Genomic DNA, 18,580 nt, shown 5'->3' with positions numbered 1-18,580 from the left:
CAACTGAAATATTTATCAAAGTAAACTTACGATCTGATGTGTGGGAAATCTTCTTCAATTTTGCTGCCTGTGTTCTTGAAAATCTGTAGGGCAGCTTCTGCTACTTTTTCATCATCCATTTTCAGACAAGCCAGAAGTGATTCAAATGTTTCAGCAGAATGAAATGAGATAGGATGCGTAAATGAGAGTACCTATAAAAGGAGTACACAAAAATATAAAGCTTTCATCTTTACAATATACTTAGATATTACATACTAAGAAAACTACAAGTCAAAATCAAAATGATTACACTAACAAGAAACTACCAGCAAAAAAAATAAAATTTAAATTACCCTAAAATATAAACAGAAATCCTGTTGATATAATTCTAATCAATGTAATTTACATTCTGATTACTGTTTAAGGTTGCCCACCCTTGGGGAGCAGGGATTAGGAGTAAGAGAAAACAAATTTAATAGCGTATTTTACAAACTCTTGTTATTTTCTAAATAAAATAACTGGAAGAAAGTAGCTAAGAACATTTTTTAAGAAAAAAGTAAATCAGGGAGAGGTACCAAGTAGTAAAAGAGGTTGTAATAATAACTAAATCAATGCGGCAACAATGTGGAAAACTCATGAGACTGAAAAGGAAAATCAATAAGTACATCCTAGCATCTATGAGAATAAACACTGAGGCCCTACATCTAATTTCTATCACTACCCAGATTTTTCAAGTGTTATTTTTACTGCAAGCCGGACACTGTGCTAAGAATTTATATGTATGAATTTAGTCTTCTCCAGAATATTGTAATTTCTAGCATGCATGAAGCAGGGATAAAGTATTCAAGAGCAAAGTGAGTGAAAATGACAGCTAAAACCCACTGTTTTATCAAACTTTTAAAGCACTAATGTAGAATGGACTAAAAAGGATGTTTATAAATTAAGGACAGAAAATTAAATATCCCTTCTGATTTCAACTATATAAAACAGGACTTATGAACAGTTTGTTTATAATTTGTCAGTAATAAACAGTATTTTTATGATGAGAACAGGAAAAAAGCATGTTATCTAACAAACCAATACTAAAATACAGTTTTAGTATTTGCAGTCCAATTTGCTCAATGAAAATGCTTTAATGTCTGAATTAATAATGTTAGATGGTTGAATTACCCTGAAAACATTCAGCTTACAAGTTTGAATAAATGCACAATTTTTAAATTACCTAAAGCAACTGAGAAAGTTTACCTTAGGTTATAGAAACTTAAGAACAAACAATAAAAACTATATTTCAGTGTTACTTAATTAGAACTTCATTTATTTTTTTTTTTTTTTTTTGGGGGGGGGGGGTCGGCTGTGGGGCCTGAACTCTGGGCCTGGACGCTGTCCCTCAGCTCTTCAACTCAAGCCACTCTACCACTTGAGCCACAGCGCCACTTCCGGCTTATTCTGCTTATGTGGTGCTGAGGAATTGAACCCAGGGCCTCATGCATGCAAGGCAAGCACTCTACCACTGAGCCACCTTCCCAGCCCAGGACTTCATTTTAAACAGGAACTTACCTTAAGCAGTTCCAGACCTGCCCTAATAGCTTGATCAGTTGGAACACCCTCATCTTCATCATCTGCTGTTCCATCTATTGATTTATTCACTTGCTTAATAAGAGCACTAAAGTATGACAAAAAATAAAACTGTCATGATAAGCTGTCATTTATTACCAATATCTGAGAAAACACTACTCAATACTATATACACACATCACATTCAAATTTCATATAGCTGCTTCCCAAGATTTTTGTTTTACAACTAACCACAGTAAAAGAATTTGAGCTACTTCTTCTCAAAGGAGTGTTACTTTCCCTTACCCACTCATATAATATCAGAATGTTATTTACTTTGTGCTGCACTGACACTATTTATATTAAGCCTTTCCACAAAGGGCCTAATGCCATACAAATAAATGTATTTTTAATTAACTAAAATTCAACATTATTCCCACTAATACAGATTATATACTGAGATAAAGAAAAAAAAACAAGATAAAGCATTTTCAAATTATTTACCAAATATTACTGTGTGTCAGACACAGCTTGTGTGCACAGCTTTAAAAGCCAGAAACCACAAGCCTGCTACTAAAAAGCCTAACAACAACATCTAGGTAACCATCACAAATAAAACTTAACAAAATACATTAGAAAAAAGAATGGGAGAACAAAAAGGAAACTGGGTATTTTTACTAATTTAATTTTAATGTCAAAGTGATGTACAGAGGGGTTACTGTTACATACATCATTACTCCCTCCCTCATTTTCTCACACTTTCCCTCGCTCCCACCCCCCAAGTTGTAAAGTTCATTTCCAACATACTTTCTTGTGAGTATTGCTATTGCATCGGTTCACCCTTTGTCCTTTGTCTCACCATTTTGTTGTTCCCCTTTCCCTCCCCAATTCAGATAAACAAATATACATGACACAAAAAGGGAAACTGGGTGTTTTCAAGCTTTCTTCTAAAAGCAGGCTCAAGTGTCCTTAAGGTATATATTTGTAATGCACTAACAATTATCATTCACATTGATTCTTTTTGTTCTTTTGCTAATTATCAAATGCATTTGTCTTCCTTAAAATGTTCTTCCCTTTAAACGTTTATTTTTGCCAGACATAGTGGCTCATGCCAGTAACCATAGCACTAGGAAGGTGTGGGTAGGAGGATCAAACCTCAAGACCCTTGTGGAGCAGTGGCCTCTAAACCTAGCTACTTGGGAGACAAGAGATCAGGGAGATTATAGGTCAAGGCCAACTCAAGCAAAAAGTTCATGAGACCCCCATCTTAACCAATAAAAATCTGGGCAAGGTGGGGTATACTCATCATCCACTATACATGAACAGGAAATAGGAGAAGTGAAATCCAGACTACCTGGAGAGACCTTATAGGAGACCTTATCTGAAAAATAACTAAAGCAAATAGGAGCTGGGTGCATGGTTCAAATAGTAGAGCACAAGACCCTGAGTTTAAATCCAAGGTACCACTAAAAATAACTTTTAAAGTGTATTTCCAAGGGGTTTTCCTCTTCTTTTCTTATCATTTTCCCTAAATTAATTTTCACTATTTTCAAAGCTTCAACTATTTCAAATAAAAACTTGTAAGTTAATCTTTTCAAGCAACTGCAAACAAATTCAATAGCATATATACAAAGTTCCCTTTGTATTTTCTTCCAAGACTAAGACTATGAAGCTTTCAGTCTAGTTAAAGAAAGCCAAAAACAAGTGGATAAATTATTATCATAGACCCAGAAAGGACAACGAAGAAGTCCATGATAAGATATGGAATTCCTTAGCTGAGATAACTAGGAAAAGGAATTCTAAAATACAATTGAGCAGAAGAGAAATCAGACCAAAAAAATAATTTTTAAAAAAGGTCTGAAAAGTATCAACCTGAAATATCAGGTCTCCTGATAATTATTTTTGAAATAGTTAAGAATTTAGTGAGGTAACACCAGTAAAAGATTCAAAAACCAATAGTGCTTTTCTGTATCAACAAAACTATTCAAAAAACAGGAAAAATTTATTAACAGGTTAAATATTAAGTTGGAATAAAAAGTTAAAATGCACAGAATCTATAGGTCACTTGTTAAGAAATCAGGAAGAACTAAAGTATTAATAAACCAGCAATAAAACTTAGGAAAGACAATAGAACTCCCTCTATGAGATAAGAATACAGAAAAACCTCAGAAAACAAAATAAAGAGAAACTGTAGTAAGGGTCAAGGGAACATCTCAAATGGGAATCAATCAGTTTCAATAAGGTCAAAACAACTATCATGTGTATTTAAAAAAAAAAAAAAAAGGTTGTAGCCATTTGTCCACCTGGCACTAAAAGAAAGTCGAACAAATTATCTACTTAAAGATAAAAAGCAGGAGCCAAGCACTGATGGCTCACACCAGTAATCCTAGCTACTTAGGAGGCTGAGATCTGAGGATTATGGTTCAAAGCCAGGTCAGGCAGAAAAGTCTGTGACATTCTTATCTCCAATTAACCACCAAAAAAACCAGAAGTGGTGCTGTGGCTCAAGTGGTAGAGTGCTAGGCTTGAGCATAAAAGCTCAGGGACAGAGCCTAAGCCCTGAGTTCAAGTCCCATGACTGACAGCCCACCTCTGGGGGGGGGGGGGGGGGAGGGAGGGAGGAGGAGGAGGAGAACTACCTAATAGCAAAAGCTTAAAAAAAAAAAATATGCAGCAAAAGAATTATATATTTTAATACTGCCAGGTACAGCTTTAGCAGGCAAAGAATGGGATGGTAGCCTTATCTTATAAAGTATTCTTGTAGTTAATAGGGGGAAAAAAAAAAAAACAGGAAAGTAACAGGCATTCCTCAACGAAGCAATTAACAAGAAATAAGGGGTGGGGGGGGGATTCCATCTTATTAGTTACCAACCTATTTGCTATAAAGTATTTTTAAAGGTTTCCAACATGCATTTACCTACAAAATATAAGGCTATATATAGGTGAAAAGCCATATCAGTACTACCCAGCACTAAAAGTAGAATCTTTCTAGAGGTTACTGTACACCAGAGTGGGCTCATCTGGTCCTATTTTTTAAAATAAATGAGTTTCAACCTAAGTAAGTTTTAGAACCCTCTATAATAATTATAAGTAGTAAATTGCTACTTGTCATTGCTATATTTTAACAACATTCTCTAATCACCAATTTTCTGATTGTTAAGTCCAAAGGCCTGCTTTTAGTCCTCATTATTTGCCCATGGTATCTTAATTCTGGAAACTCTCATCATTTTACATTTAAAACTATCTCTAATTTATTTATTGTAAAAAGCTGCCATGGTCTGTCCACAATGTTTTTACTCAATTTCAATCCACTTATATGGTTTCATACTAAACTCAATATAAATGTATTTCAGAAAAATTGTTTGCTAAGTCCAAGTAGGAAGGACATTCTTTCTCATCTTCAAAAGCAAGTCTTGTCACTATTTGCTAGGTATTAATATGATTTGTACTCGAAACTGTACATTTTGGGATCTTTACCTTATTTGCAGGAAGATGACAGTATCTTAGGTTTTGAATCTTCCCTCAAATATGTTCTTTCCTTCCCATCTCACTACTACGTATAGGTAATCACAACAACTCCTTATCAGTATCTCTTCTACTTCCCTCTTCCAATCCACTAACTCACACATGGGAGAGGTTCCCAAAAGCTCCAAGAATAAAGTAAAATCTGTAAAGCTTAATCTTAATAACTTTCCATAATCTGACCTCAATCAAAATTTTTTACTCGTCCACACTATAATATAAAAATAGATGAATATCATTTTCTAAATATCTATTGTCTTTTCTATCCAGTTATCTTAGCTTCTATTAATCTTGATGCCTACATATTCTTTCTCCCAAGCTGGGCAAAGAGCATAAAGCAATGAGATCAAGCCCCAGTTTAGCAATAAATAAATTAACAAAGTATCAGTTCTCAAACACTTCTGATAATGTATTGTATGCTGCTTTGTCACAAATTCACCTATTTTTCTCTTTTTGGTGTTGCAACAAATTATTTTTTAGTACTAGCTAGTATATAACAAGCTAACAAAAAAGGAGTTACTATGAGCACACACAAAAATTGGGCTTAGATTAATAATTTCTCACACAATTTGAAATAATGTTTAAACAGCAAGAAAAATTACACACATGATAATCAGAGCATATATGAATGTGCATGCAAATAGGCATGTGTAGATAAGGTATCATATGATGCACAGCAAGCAGCTAGTCTGATAACTTGAATAGAGTGACTGATGATGGCCTAAATGCAGGAATAAATGAACAGTAATGAAATGTTAGTACTTTTATGTACAAATACCTGATAGATTCAGTGTCTATGTGCACGGGTGCTATCCTCTCCAAGAGAAACTTGATCATTTCCAGGAAAGGATTTGTAGGCTGTTTAGGGTTGCCCAACTTCTTAGTTATTTCACGCTGTAATGAAGATTTTAAAAAATATTACAAAAATCATTAGACAAATAATTATATTATTAAGAATTCCCAATAATTAAAATATATAGTAAAGCTAGGTAAGAAATGAGTATAGAAAAAGGTCACACTTCAAATAAACAAGAAAAAAAGTCAATTATTCAATATAACACAGAAATAACTGGAAAACATTGGGATCAAAAACAAAGTTAGGTCCCAATCTCATGGACTATACCAAAAATAGAATGGATAAAAATACAAAGGAGCAGTGGATACACAAAATTTACCAAGAAAAACTATCTGAGAAACTTCTCTTTATTTTGTCGGTCGTGGGTCTTGAACTCTGGGTTTGGGTGCTGTCCCTTAGCTCTTCAGCTCAAGGTTAGTACTCTACCACTTGAGCCACAGCACCACTTCTAGTTTTTCTCGTGGTTTATTCAACATAAGAGTTTCACGGGGGGGGGGGGGGGGGGGGGGGGGGACTGGGAAGGTGGCTATGGGTAGAGTGCTTGCCTTGCATGCATGAGGTCCTGGGTTTGATTCCTCAGCACCACATAAGCAGAAAAACCTGAAAGTGGGGCTGAGGCTCAAGTGGTAGAATGCCAGTCTACAGCTAAAGAGCTGAGGGACAGCGCCCAGGCCCAGAGTTGAGGCCCCATGATGACCACCACCACCAACAACAACAATAAACAACAACAACAATAATTTTTTTAAAAAAAAGAGTTTCACCAACTTTCTTGACTAGGCTGGCTTTGAACCGCCATCCTGAGATCTCAGCCTCCCAGGCAGCTAGGATTACAGACTTGAGCCACCAGCCCCCGGTCCGAGAAACTTCTTAAAACTAGATTACTAGATCTCATTCTGTCAACTTAGGGTAAAGTTAAGAATACATCTTTCTCTAAAATGCATTTCAGAAGAAATACCGTAAACAGATTAAGAAATATTTACATATGGAAATATTTTTATTAGAATGGAATTTCAAAATCAGGACAGACAAGGGAAGGGGTTATATTAGGACGTAGCTAGATAAAAACTGAAATCATGATATGTAAATAATATCATAAATGACAGGTGCCAGTGGCTTATGCCTGAAAGTCTTAACTATTTAAGAGGCTGAGATCTGAGGACTGTTGTTCAAAGCCAGCCTGGACAGGCAAGTCCATGAGACACTTGTCTCTTATTATAACTGCCAAACAAAGTCAGAAGTAGAGCTGTGGATCAAGTGGCAGAACTCTAAACTTGAGTAAAAAAAGCACACAGAGAGTCCCAAGTCCCTGATTTCAAGCCCTAGAACTGGCATTAAAAAAAATCATACACAAACTGAAAGGGCAAAACTGACAGAAATATTACTTGCAATTTCACAAACACTAACATATTACCAACCAATTAATAAAGACAAACACTAATCTATAAAAACAGGCAAAAGGGGCTGGGAAGGTGGCTCAGTGGTAGAGCGTTTGCCTTGCATGCCTGAGGCCCTGGGTTCAACTCCTCAGCACCACATAAGCAAAAAGAAAAAAGCCGGAAGTGGCGCTGTGGCTCAAGTGGTAGAGCGCTAGCCTTGAGCTGAAGAGCTGAGAGACAGTGCCCTGGCCCTGAGTTCAGGCCCCATGACCGGACCCAAAAAAAAAAAAAAAACAGGCAAAGATTAAAAACATACAAAGTGACAAAAACATTTGGATGGCTCATCAAACTAAGGAAGAAGGAAGAAAGATGGAGAGATAACTAGCAACTGGTAAGTACAAATCCTAAAACATATATTTTGTTATTATTTGGGCTTAGCCTCTAGCAATGAAACTTACCAATATTAGGAATCAGAAAATGGACATTCTTATTACTCGTGATTAGTAAAAAACTAATTGAATTCTGAGAAGCATTTGTCAATATATAAGAGCTTTAAAAAATAAAACTTTAGTCTTCGGGCTGGGAAGGTGGCTCAGTGGTAGAGCGCTTGCCTTGCATGCCTGAGGCCCTGGGTTCGATTCCTCAGCACCACATAAGCAAAAAGAAAAAAAAAGCCGGAAGTGGCGCTGTGGCTCAAGTGGTAGAGGGCTAGCCTTGAGCTGAAGAGCTGAGGGACAGTGCCCAGGCCCAGAGTTCAGGCCCCACGACCGGACCCAAAAAAAAAACAAAAACAAAAAAACAAAAAAAATAAATAAATAAATAAAACTTTAATTCATGTGATTGTACTTCTAAGAATTCATTTTTTAAAAAAAATAGAATCAAACTGAAACCAGGAGTCATGCAGAAAGAAAACTCTACAAAACTCTATCTCCAATTAACCAGGAAAATGGCAAACAGAAGATGATATAGTTCAAATGGTAGAGCAACCAGCATGAGCAAGAAAAGCCAAGCAAAAGTATAAGGCTTGCAGTTTCAAGTGAGGCACAAAGGAATAGAAGAGGAGAGGGGGGAAAAGGGAGAAAGGAGGAGGAAGGGGGGAAAGAGAAGGAGGAAGGGAAGAAGGGGGAAAGTGAAGGGGCAGGGACAGGCAGGAAGGGAAAGGAAAGAATAAAGAAAGGAAGGAAAGAAAAAAGAAAGGAAGGAGAGAAGAATCTACACTGTGGGAAACACTTACTTAAAAGGTCATTATACAACTATTATATACAGCTTTAATACAGCTGGGCACAATGATGTGTAATTAATCCTATACTTGAAAGACTAAAGAAAGATTAAGTCTAGACTGGGCCACATGACAAGATCTAGTCTCAAAGGAAAAGAAAAGAAAAAAGAAAAAAGAAAACTAAACATGTAATACAATGGACTCAATAATGCTTTTGCTTTGGTTTGGTGTGCTATGCAGCTACAAAATATAATACTAAAAATACTAAAACAAAATTTTTAAATATATAAAAATTATTTACAAAATCATTTCATTTTAATAATGCATTACTAATTGTGCTCACAAAAGGTTTATAACTTTGTTACTATGTATGTGACAATTTCTAAATTTTATATACAGATTTAAATACTTTCATTAAGAGAGAGTAGACAACAAAACATTTGGAGTTACTGCTCAAATAATACCCCATATCTCTTTGAATTTCTCTCCTTACCACACAACCTTCAGCCTGCTTGCAGGAACATGTTGGACTAACAAGTACTTCTAGCTGTTTCCTTATTTTCTCATCATCTTCTAGCACCTGTGTGAACTTCTTCATGAAATCTTGAGCCTTACCAGGATCTGGCAAGTTTCCTTAAAATAAATCAGAATGTAAACAACCCTAATTTTTAAATTATTTTAAAAATCACTAATTTTATCTACAAATTCAATTTTGAGTAATAAATTGTGAAGCACCATAAGTAGAGGATTTTTACAAGTAAGTTTGCTTGTTAGAAATACAAAACAGGATCACTTTTATGAAACATTAATATGCAAGATAAGACTAAACAGGCTATTTCTAGATAATTTGTCTAATATTTCTTGAAGACATTAATTGCCAACCTGGATAATACCTATTTTACTACTATTCCCTTGCACCTATTAGATACAGTGCTCACTCATAATTTTACTTTTAAGAAATTATTGTTCAGCTAAGCGCTGATGGCTCACATCTTTAATCCTAGCTACTCAAGAGACTGAGATCAGAGGCTCATGGCTCAAAGGTAGCCAGGAAAGGAGAGTCTAGGATATTTATCTCCAATTAACAACTAAAAAGCTGGAAATGGAGCATGTGGCTTCACTGATAACTGATAGAGGACTATCCTTGCTAAGAGTGCAAGGACAGAACTCGGGCTCTGGGTTCAAGCACCAGGACTGGCATGTATAAACACACACACACACACACACACACACACACGGAAAAAGTAGAAAAAAATAAAAAGGAAGAAATAAATTATTTTCCTATAATTTTTTTGTTTATTGTTAAACCAAACCAGAGATAAATCATATATACATGCATGCTGTATAAAACATATACGGAGAAAGCCGTTCCTGGTTTAACTGCTAAATTTGTTGCTACTAGATTAGAAAGCAAAGTCTTTGTAGAAGATGTCATACTAGCTATGCATGTTGCTCAGTATATTTTATTCAGGTTACTTAACTGCTACAAAGAACTAGACTAGGATTTCTCTAATAACAGACATTTTAAACTCTGGACTGCCCCAAAATAGTAGAAATTCAACTAAATCTTAAAATGAGTAAGTTTTCTTAAGAATAAATAAATCACTGAGTCATTTGCAGTATGACCTTTTCAGGTCTCTATATACAAAAATCTATTGTAAAGAAACAGAATTGCATTATAGTATCATAAACCATTGCTTTACAGAAGATAAATATTTATATAATTTTTAAGCAGTAAGTTTAAGCATGTAATAAACACCTTTAAAAGTCACTAATTTAACACTTTACATTCCAAACAGCAATTCATAGCATTTAATGGTATTCAAGAAACAGTAGAGCCTTTTTTTTCTTTTTAACGGGGTGGGAGGTGGGGGGTGCACACCAGGTCTTGGACTTGAAATTGAGCAATTTTGTCCCTGGGCAATTTTTTGTTCGAGGCTAACATTTGTGCCACGGCTCAACATGGCTCAACACTTGAGCCATGGCTCCACATCTGGCTTTTCTGGTATTTATTTGGAAATAAAGCGTCTCAGACTTTTCTGCCTGGGTTGGTTTTGAACCACAATCCTTAGATCTCAGCCCCCAAGTAACCAGGATTACTATGTGAGCCATTAGCACCAGGCAGTAAAAAAATATTTTAAATAACTTGGAAAATGTCATTTTACAAGCTTTTCATAAGACAGGCAGAATATTAAAGTCTACTGTTTAAGAAACAAAGAGAAAGGAGAAACTGAAAAAAAGGTTAAACATCAAATTCAGCATTCTATAAACATGAATTACCATGGAAACTATTTTTCTCATCATACTATTAGTTTCCCTAAATTCACTTTTTTGTTTTAAAAAGAGATGTTATGTAGTTATTTTTTTCACTCAAAATTTCACCTCAGTGTAAAATTAGCTTCAAAAGGACTCATGTCAGAGCAAAATACACTAAAGAATAGATTTACTTTTCACAATATTGATTTAAATAAGGTCTCAAGAAAAAATTATATTAAGTGAAGTAAGCCAGGCCCAAAGAAACATAGGTCCCATGGTTTCCCTTATTTGCAATAACTAGTATATGTCTGAGATAAGCAGAAAAGGTCAGATAAGTTGATGTTAGGGAAATGAACCCTAAGATATGTATTCAAATGTTTTTTTTCTTTTATGTGATTGTTTCTAACATATTTATAAGATTATTTCTTTGTTGCTTTATATGTCCCTCCCCCACGGTATAACCCCTGCTTTCACTGTATTTGATGATGTTATAATTTATGGAGGGGAAGGGAAAAAAACAAATCGTTTAAATAGGGATACAAGTGGACCCATTGCAACAATGCAACGTATAAGTCGTTATGTCAAAAACGAACTTTACAACTTTGTTGGGGGGGAGGAGGAGGGTTAGGTGGGGGGGGGGGGGAGGATGGGATGGGAAGGGGAAACAAAGGAGGAGGCTACAATGCTTGATAAGAAATGTACTCATTATCTTACCCATGTAATTGTAACCCCTCTGTACAGTATTTTCACAATAAAAAAAAAGATTTTCCAAAAAAAAAAGAATTTATGAATAAATCCTTCAAGTTCTTACTGTTCATATAAGATACAGAAGAACATTTAAAATTCTTCCTGCAAAGTAAATGAAAACGTGAAAAAAGAAAAACTGAGTCAACTGCTATAAATTAAGCAAAAGCACTAAATTCATTTACCATGTGATAGTCTAAAATGAAACCATTATCACTGTAAGAAATGTTTCAAATTTTAAATTTTATATAGATTTAAAATAACTTACTTGTAATAACCATCACTTTTGAAAATATGGCCTTGACACTGGCATCTGTCTGTAAATCACACAAAAAATGTAAATTAGGATTCCCAATATTGTTTAAAATACTAATCCAAATAAATGCTGGATGGATTCAAGAATACAAATCAAAGAAATAAATCTACCATCCCTCTGAGAAAGCTTGCTAAAAGGAACTTAAAGGTCAAGTAAAGTAAGAGAATGGACCCTTAAGTATCTGGAATTTAGAGTACTAAACAATGACATAAGAAAACATAAGACAGGCTGGGAATGTGGCTTAGTGGTAGAGTGCTTGCCTAGCATACATGAAGCCCTGGGTTCAATTCCTCAGTATCACATACACAGAAAAAGCCCTAAGTGGTAGTGTTGTGGCTCAAATGGTAGAGTACTAGCCCTGAGCAAAAGAAGCTTAGGGACAGTGCCCAGGCCCTGAGTTTAAGCCCCAGGCCGAAAGAAGGAAAAGGAAAGGAAAGGGGAAGGGGAAGGGGAAGAAGGGAAAAGGGAAGGGGAAGAAGGGGAAAGGGAAGGGGAAGAAGGAGAAGAAGGGGAAGGGAAGGAGAAGGGGGGAGGGGAAGGGAAGGGAAAAAGAGAGAGAAAGAGAGAGAAAATGTAAGATTTCTGTTGCTTTATTTGGTGCTGAGTTATGTGGGTTTTTTGTTTAGTTTTGTTTGTTGGTCAGTCATGGGGCTTGAACTCTGGGCCTGGGCACTGACCTTCAGCTCTTTAGCTCAAGGAAAGGGCTCTCCCACTTGAGCCACAATGCCACGAGACAAGTCTCACAGACTTTGCTGACTGGGCTGAGCTTTAAATCAAGATCCTCAGATCTCAGCCTCCTGAGTAGCTAGGGTTACAGGCATGAGCCACCAGCGTCCAGCTGGTATAAGCTTTCAGAAAATTGATCCACATGAGAACAGCATTTTCAGTTTGATACTGAAAATGGCAGTCACTTCTGAATGACACTGAGTAGATAATTTAGTTAAATAAAGTAGAAGGACCATGCTGCTAAAAATTCTACACTAATAATTGGACTGAATGATGAAGTAAGCAAAAAGAAAAAAAAACACCCCAAAACCAAAACAAAACAACAAAACCTGAAGCCTTTAAAGGTATTCTTGGTAAAACAGGAAGAAATACAAAAAATTTATTCCTAACTTTAACTCTATAATGCCTCATATTGTACAGTAAATATTGGAGAGAAATCTACTAAGACTCTGACAATACAAGTTATTATATTTTACAGTATTATCTTTAAACCTCTCACCAAATAAAATTTAAAGAGACAGTAAAAGTCTCAAAGTTATATTCGATTACAATCTCACACAGCATGTTAGCCCAACATATGATCTACATTCTTTCCATATCTGGATAATATTAAAACTTGAGTAATGCCTAAAAATCAAGAATAATTGTATACACCTACATATATGTGTATGTGTGTGTTTGTGTGTCTAAAACACTGTCGCATGTTTGTCCAGAAGAAAGCAAATTAGGATGGCCCTAGGGAACAAAGAAAGGGCTTTTTACTCAGAGATTACTGACTGAAACATACTTACTGCATGCAATACTGTTTCCACTAGTTAAGAGGAAGTAATCAGTAGAATCACTAAATTAGTTAAATCATTTATTATGCAGGAAAACATTCTAGCAACCTGATTATACTCAATGATTGAGAAAAGGTTAAATCATGCTCAAAGAAATAAGACTACTATTTGCTTAAAAATGCTGTTCAGATATAAGGTTCAAACAAGTGACACAAAATGCCTTATTTTCTAGAAACTTTAAAACACACATAAAGGTTTAAAAATACTGAGAGGTTCACAAAAATCACTACAAGTGCTATTAATTTATAGATTTTTTTTTTAGAGCAACTACTTAATATATCACTGAGAAACTATAAATTTTTCACCTGAATGAAACAATTCTGTTCTATTGACCTCTATCTTAAAAATACAAGGTGCATATAATGAAAGAGGGTCAGGGAGACCCTTATGGATTGTAAAGGAAATAAAAACATTTTCCCTAAATACAATTTTAAATGACTAGGCATGTTGCTTTTCAGATAAATTATACATCTCATATACTAACACAACATTCTCAAAAGAAAAACAAGGTAGAATTAATCTAAATGTACACAAATGAAATATACACTTACTGAACAAATAATACATTCAATTATGTTAATTACAATAAGGTTAATAAAATAAAACTACTATAGTTTTAATTATAAGTAAAAATATAAATATACTGAGTAATAATTACATGAGTATGCAAACTTTTTACAACCACAAAAGCACATAAAGATATTGGGAGCACCTCAGTGTTACAAAATAAAGTGCAGTATTTATTCTATTTTCTAAGCTTTCATTAATACTAAATTATTATTTCTTTATTTCAGCTGCCAAAAGCCTTAATTTTGAGCATGAAAAAACAAATTCTCTTTCCTGTTGGGAAGTACTTTTTGCAATTATAGTAAATATTTATAGTAAATAGTAAATGTTCTATACAATAAAATTTCTTCAATTTTCTAGTGTCTTTGTCAGGAACCCTACATCAGAACTTTTCCACAGAATTAACTCAAAGCAGCAATGTTAAAATTGTGTATATATAAGCAAAGATCCATGTATTTTATAAAATTTAACATCCAAAGAAAATTTTTCTTCGGAAGTGGCGCTGTGGCTCAAGTGGTAGAGCGCTAGCCTTGAGATGAAGAGCTGAGGGCCAGTGCCTAGGCCCAGAGTTCAAGCCCCACAACTGACAAAAAAAAAAAAAGATAAGAAAAGAAAGAAAATTTTTCTTTGAAATTCAACTTACTTTGGGTTGCTTAATTAAGTCAAGCAAATCCTTTACTTGATGTCGAAGCAGATTTTGACATTTCCACATTTCATTCAATGCTCTGAAAAACATAACATAAAAAAAGATTATAAATTCTTTCAACTACATACCTGTAAAATAAAGTTCTAACATAAAAATTACACTGATGTAGTAAAATTCATGGGACTAAGCAACCAATAATGTACAGAGGAAGAAAGGGATCAATGTAACAGATAATAAAAAACAGGAGTCAAACAGGGATTTACTGTGGTTATATTTTGTTTTGTATGAAAGCAGGTAATAGTATCTAATAACTGGAACCTATTTGTAAATAAGAAGTAAGATTTAACTGAAAATCATGTCCTGAGAAATAAGAAAGAACTGATGAAGTAAGGTCCTACAGTTAGTAGATGAAGTACAACAAAAGACATTAAAAAATTGTCATAAAAGAAGGAGGAAATGCTTTCCCAAATAGGTAGCGTACTTGTAAAGTTCGTTTTTCAACCTAACGACTTGAATATCTCATTGTTGCAATGGGTCCACCTGTATCCCTATTTAAACGATTTGTTTTTTCCCTTCCCCTCCACATATTATATCAACATCAAATACAGTGAAAACAGGGGTTATACCATGGGGGAGGGACATACAAAGCAATAAAGAAATCATCTTATAAATGTGTTAGAAACAATCGCAAGAAAGGAAAAAAAAAACTGAATCCTTATCTTGGGGTTCATTTCACCTAATGTCAACTTATCTGACCTTTTCTGCTTATCTCACACATATACTAGTTATTGCAAATAAGGGAAACCATGGGACCTATGTTTCTTTGGGCCTGGTGTACTTCACTTAATATAATTGTTTCCAAGTCTTTCCATTTCCTAACAAATGGGGCAATACCATTCTTTCTGATGGAGGCATACAATTCCATTGTGTATATACACCACATTTTCTTGATCCATCCATCTACTGAGGGGCATCTGAGTTGGTTCCATATCTTAGCTATGGTAAATAATGCAGCAATAAACATAGTTCTGCTTATAGCTTTAGTATGGTCTTGTTTGTGATCATTCGGGTAAATGCCCAAAAATGAGATTGCTGGGTCACAGGGGAGCTCTATGTGGAGTCTTTTGAGGAACCTCCATACTGCTTTCCAAAGTGGTTGAACAAGTTTACAGTCCCACCAACAATGCAGTAAGGCTCCCTTAAAAATGAAGGTTAGATGCCATGAAGTATGGCATGTTGTCAGGCCCAAAGGCCTCTTTCATCCTTGTCAAGGGGAGTGCTAACCTCCTCTCCTTTCATACAACTAAAAAAAGTAAGTTATTTATGCTATTTGAATAGCATATTCTTTTCATAGGGAAAAATCCTGATTTTTTTCCTAGTAGTACTGTTGTGTAGAAATTTAAATCTAAAAAGAAATTATGTAAGTACTCAAGAAATATAGTATATCAGAGAACAGTTAATATTGATATATTAAATTACTGAGTGGCAGAACCACCCATTTTTTCATTTTTAAAGGAAATCTTTTAAAAATGTTTTCCTTAAGTTTACTTTCAATTATCTACATTTTTAGTAAACTTCACTACAACACCATTATGAAGCATGGATAGGTAACTATTAAAAAAAAAAATACAGAAACATGAAGTAACCTTGTTTCTTTTAGGAGAAAAAGAGTATGGATTAATACTTCCATTCTACCCTTTAACAATGTCTTAAAAATGCCTTTCACTTAGATGTGTAATTTAATGTTTTTTTCTTTCATGCATGTGTTTCTAATGCATTTATAAGATTATCTCTTTGTTGCTTTGTATGTCCCTCCCCCACAGTATAACCCCTACTTTCACTATATTTGATGTCAGTATAACTTGTGGAGGAGATGGGGAAAAACCAGTTGTTTAAGGATACAGGTGGACCTGTTGCAACAATGAGAAGTACAAGTTGTCATGTCCAAAAAAAAAAAAAAATTCCCACTTAAACAAAAAAAAAAAAAAAATGCCTTTCAATTTTTTAAAGAAGATTGCCTTCTTAAAAAATTTGTAAGCCTACATGTCTTTACGGTACTCATTCAAAAATAGTACCAGGACTGGGAAGGTGGCTCAGTGGTAGAGCGCTTGCATTGCATGCTCGAGGCCCTGGGTTCGATTCTTCAGCACCACATAAGCAAAAAGAAAAAAGACGGAAGTGGCACTATGGCTCAAGTGGTAGAGCGCTAGCCTTGAGCTGAAGAGCTGAGGGACAGCACCCAAGCCCAGAGTTCAGGCTCCAAGACCAGACCCAAAAAAAAAAAAAAAAAAAAATAGTACCAGTAAAACAACAGTATTGGGTTATTTTCATTTCACAACTGAAATTTTCAATATCTTATTACTTTAAAGCTATTAGAAGTTCCAAAGGTTTCACAGGCAAAACTTATGAATGTAAACATACGGAGCAAAATTACAATTTCATTAGATGATTATAGAAACATCAAGAATTATAATTAAAATAACCATATTTAAGGCAACATACATCATCTATGCATTCAAAAGTCAATGTGAATTCAAAAGTCAATGCTCACTTCAATATAATTTATTACTTAAAATTTCTGAAAGACCCAGATTTTGAGCCTTGCCTCACTTAAGAGAGGAAATTATTCAGGCGTTTCTTAATTTACATATGAAATCTCAAGCAATATTAAAAACTGAACCTACTATGACTATAGCTGAAATCAAAAAGTAACCATCACAAAGAATTTATATTAAAACATATTTAAGGAGACGGTTATCTAATGTATGTTAATGCAACTGTTAAATAACAAGCCCATTTGTTCTTACTTAATGATTTTGTAACTTTTCTTCTTTAAAAAAAATTATACAAGAACAAGCAATAAATTGCAACAAGAAAACACAAATCTACTTAATCATAGTCAGAATTCCAGTTATACCACCAAATAAATGTGAAAACTTTAGGGAAGAATCAGGATACTATCTTTTGTTATCTGACAGTTTAAACAGACAACTAATCCTCTTATCATGCCACAAATTTGAATTTTAAAAAAGCTACCACTGGCTTTGGTCATATTTTTTCTAAATATCCTAATGCCCAGGCTATATTTTCCAGACAAAGTAAATGAGAACCTTTTAAGAATAGTTAATCCCGGCCCCAGTGGCTCATGCCTGTAATTCTGGCTACTCAGGAACTAAGATCTGAGGATCACAGTTTGAAGCCAGCCCTGGCAGAAAAGTCCAGGAGTCTCTTATCTCCAGTTACCACCAGAAAACTGGAAGTGGCATTGTGACAAAATGGTAGAGTGCTAGCTGTGAGCAAAAAAAAAGCTCAAGGACAGCACCCAGGCCCTGAGTTCAAGCCCTACAACCTATGGGGGGAAAAAAAGAATAGAGTTAGTTGTCAATACTATTCTAATCTTTCAAATGTAGCCCAATATAAGAAACCATTTTTATTAATACCTTAGATTAACTTTTGTACATATGGACTAAACCATAAAATAATCATAGTACTACTACTTAAAATGAAAACAGAAATAGAAATAACATAAATGCCCATTCTCTACAATGACTTAAATTTCTAATGTCAAAATAATGAAACAGGGCTGGAAAGGTGGCTCAGTGGTAGAGTGCTTGCCTCTCATGCATGAGGCCTTGGGTTTGATTCCTCAGCACCACATAAGCAGAAAAAAGACAGAAGTGGTGCTGTGGCTCAAGTGGTAGGGCATTAGCCTTGAGCTGAAGAGCTGAGGGACAGTGCCCAGGCCCAGAGTTCAGGCCAAAAACATAAATAAATAATGAAAATTATAGATTGGAGAGCAGATGTGGCTTAGTGGAAAGTGCTTGCCTAGCATACATGAAGCCCTGAGTTCAATTCCTCAGTACCATATAAGTAAAATAAATAAAAAATGTAAAAATAATACGTTGAAGTTTAAAATAAAATATATAGATTAATGGCCTACCACTAATGACATGAGTGATCTACAACTATATGTAAAATGA

At 34.8% G+C, this 18,580-nt stretch overlaps 1 protein-coding gene and 1 pseudogene across 6 annotated transcripts in view; both read right to left on the bottom strand.

Moving 5' to 3' along the window:
- The window catches only part of Pds5b (PDS5 cohesin associated factor B), a 181,936-nt gene that overhangs the window by 76,512 nt on the left and 86,844 nt on the right, over positions 1 to 18,580 (bottom strand). For all 6 annotated transcript variants that reach the window (XM_042685334.1, XM_042685333.1, XM_042685335.1 and 3 more), the window contains exons 14-19: positions 14,598 to 14,679; positions 11,775 to 11,823; positions 9,000 to 9,139; positions 5,834 to 5,949; positions 1,537 to 1,642; positions 31 to 191 (exon numbers count right to left, since the gene is read on the bottom strand). In XM_042685334.1, coding sequence (XP_042541268.1) covers positions 31 to 191; positions 1,537 to 1,642; positions 5,834 to 5,949; positions 9,000 to 9,139; positions 11,775 to 11,823; positions 14,598 to 14,679 — 654 coding nt within the window. The remainder of the gene's footprint in view (positions 1 to 30; positions 192 to 1,536; positions 1,643 to 5,833; positions 5,950 to 8,999; positions 9,140 to 11,774; positions 11,824 to 14,597; positions 14,680 to 18,580) is intronic.
- LOC122112921 lies at positions 15,802 to 15,906 on the bottom strand (annotated as a pseudogene).

This window comes from Dipodomys spectabilis, unplaced genomic scaffold, assembly GCF_019054845.1.
Source record: "Dipodomys spectabilis isolate Male_0828 unplaced genomic scaffold, ASM1905484v1 ptg000095l, whole genome shotgun sequence".
NCBI lineage: Eukaryota > Metazoa > Chordata > Mammalia > Rodentia > Heteromyidae > Dipodomys > Dipodomys spectabilis.
The sequence above is the reverse complement of the archived record's forward strand: the minus strand, read 5'-3'. Positions and strand labels throughout refer to the sequence as shown.